The 1,828-nt window shown below is 42.6% G+C and overlaps 1 protein-coding gene across 1 annotated transcript; it reads left to right on the forward strand.

Moving 5' to 3' along the window:
* Positions 1-114: 114 nt before the first annotated feature.
* SS1G_04051 (hypothetical protein) lies at positions 115-1,101 on the forward strand (the record flags this gene model as incomplete). The annotated part of the gene is made up of 1 exon (XM_001594194.1): positions 115-1,101. The coding sequence occupies one exon, from the start codon at positions 115-117 to the stop codon at positions 1,099-1,101; it is 987 nt and encodes a 328-aa protein (XP_001594244.1).
* Positions 1,102-1,828: the final 727 nt, after the last annotated feature.

Raw genomic sequence — 1,828 nt, forward strand, 5'->3', positions numbered from 1 at the left:
TCGTCAAGCATGCGGAAGCCAGAAAACCGTTGCGACACTCTGTACTGACGCTTGTCATGCACTACCTGTAAGGAAACTTTACCTTGGCCAAGGCAAGACGTTTATCACATGCGAATGTCACATCAGAAGCAAGCGGTCAAGTGCCTTGCCTCAAAAACCAGCGAGGGTAACTCGAAGAAGACACTGGATTGTAATGACGAGTGTCTCAAGCTTCAACGCAATGCAAAACTCGCCGCAGCTTTGAATATTGACCCAACTACACACATGGACGATCACATTCCATACTCACAACAGACCTTAGATATGGTCAAGGACATGCTCAAATTTTGTCAAGCCTACGAACGCGAGTTCCGTGTTTTCGCGGCGGATCCGTCGGAGAAAAGATTGAGGTTCAAGCCGATGCAACCTCATCAAAGAGCTTTTATACACTCATTGGCGGAAGACTATGGTCTTGATAGTGAAAGTCAGGATCCAGAGCCACATCGCCACGTTTCAATATTCAAGACGCCACGCTTTGTCTCAGCACCATTAAAGACTTTGGCGCAATGTGTCAAAGTAAAGCCAGTATCGGTTGCAGAAGCTGCGCCTTCTTCGAAAGGATTAGTTGCTACAGCTGAGCCGTTCAATGCCATCTTACTGTTGAACCCTAGGTTTGGTCTAACTATTGATGAGATCCACGCCGACCTTTCATCTGAATTTGCCAACGCGGGTCTCGACTTTGAGGTATCTTTCCTACCCTCCAGTGAGGTTGTCCTTCGTGGAAAACCCTCTGAGAATTGGCAGACTAAAGTCGAATCGGCATTAAATGCCATGCAGCACGGCCTTCGCAAAAAAGTTAAAGCTCTTGAATTAGCATCCACGGTTGTTCTCTGCAGTGTAGATTCGAGTTTAAATGTAATCAGAAGGAAGGATGATCATTTAGGTGGAGGGTGGAGTCAGGTTGCCAAAGGAGGTAGTAACAGCAAAGCTCCGGTAAGGCCCGACATAGGTGTTAAAAGCAGCTTCACAGTTTTGGGCAATAGGACGGCAGCGAAAAAGAAGAAAGAAGAGCAGGATGCAGTGGATGATTGGGAAAAAGAAGTGGAAGCTTGGGATGCTTGAGGTTGATTAGTAAGGCCACCGGAGATTTAGCTAGTGTGAACACTAATAATATAATGATGCAATGAATTCCTCATGATCAGTTCTGCCGATAATTCAATCCACATATCCTTTTTCTCGTTAGATTAACTTGAATCTGTTCTGTTTTTTTTTCTGATTGCCTTGTACAGTGCCATAACTAAATCGCCCTCCGTGATATACATCATACTTTTGAGCTACCCTTCAAAAGTCCCTAAATAGTAAATAAACATTTCATGAAATTCCTAGGCTCATTCATTCATTCCTATTTGTAATGATCAGCCTGCCATCAGATCATTCTAACTTTTTGGCAACTTGACGTTGTCTTCTAACGGCTATTCATCCTATCTATCCTATCATAATTACTCTATCGACCCTTTCGCAACAACTCTATGTGCTACCACTATCTTCTAGTATGCGTGGAGTTTATGTTTTGAATGTGCTCATATGCCCGTATGCTCACATACACTTCTAATCTGCAATCATCAATGTAAGTCGATACTAGCGAGATAATGCTGTGTGGAATCTTTAGTGCGGCGATAGATAGGTATTGGTATTATTAATGATTATTTTGAGATTGGGTTTGTAGATGTACATGTCTAAATGTAAATGTAATAATGCGAGGTATGATGTGTTCTGTGTGTTTCTGTTTAGAATGAAAAACGTAAAGGGTAAAGGGTAAAGGGGTTTTTTTAAAGGATTGTATTGTGTG

This window comes from Sclerotinia sclerotiorum, genomic scaffold (genome assembly GCF_000146945.2).
Source record: "Sclerotinia sclerotiorum 1980 UF-70 scaffold_5 genomic scaffold, whole genome shotgun sequence".
Lineage (NCBI taxonomy): Eukaryota > Fungi > Ascomycota > Leotiomycetes > Helotiales > Sclerotiniaceae > Sclerotinia > Sclerotinia sclerotiorum.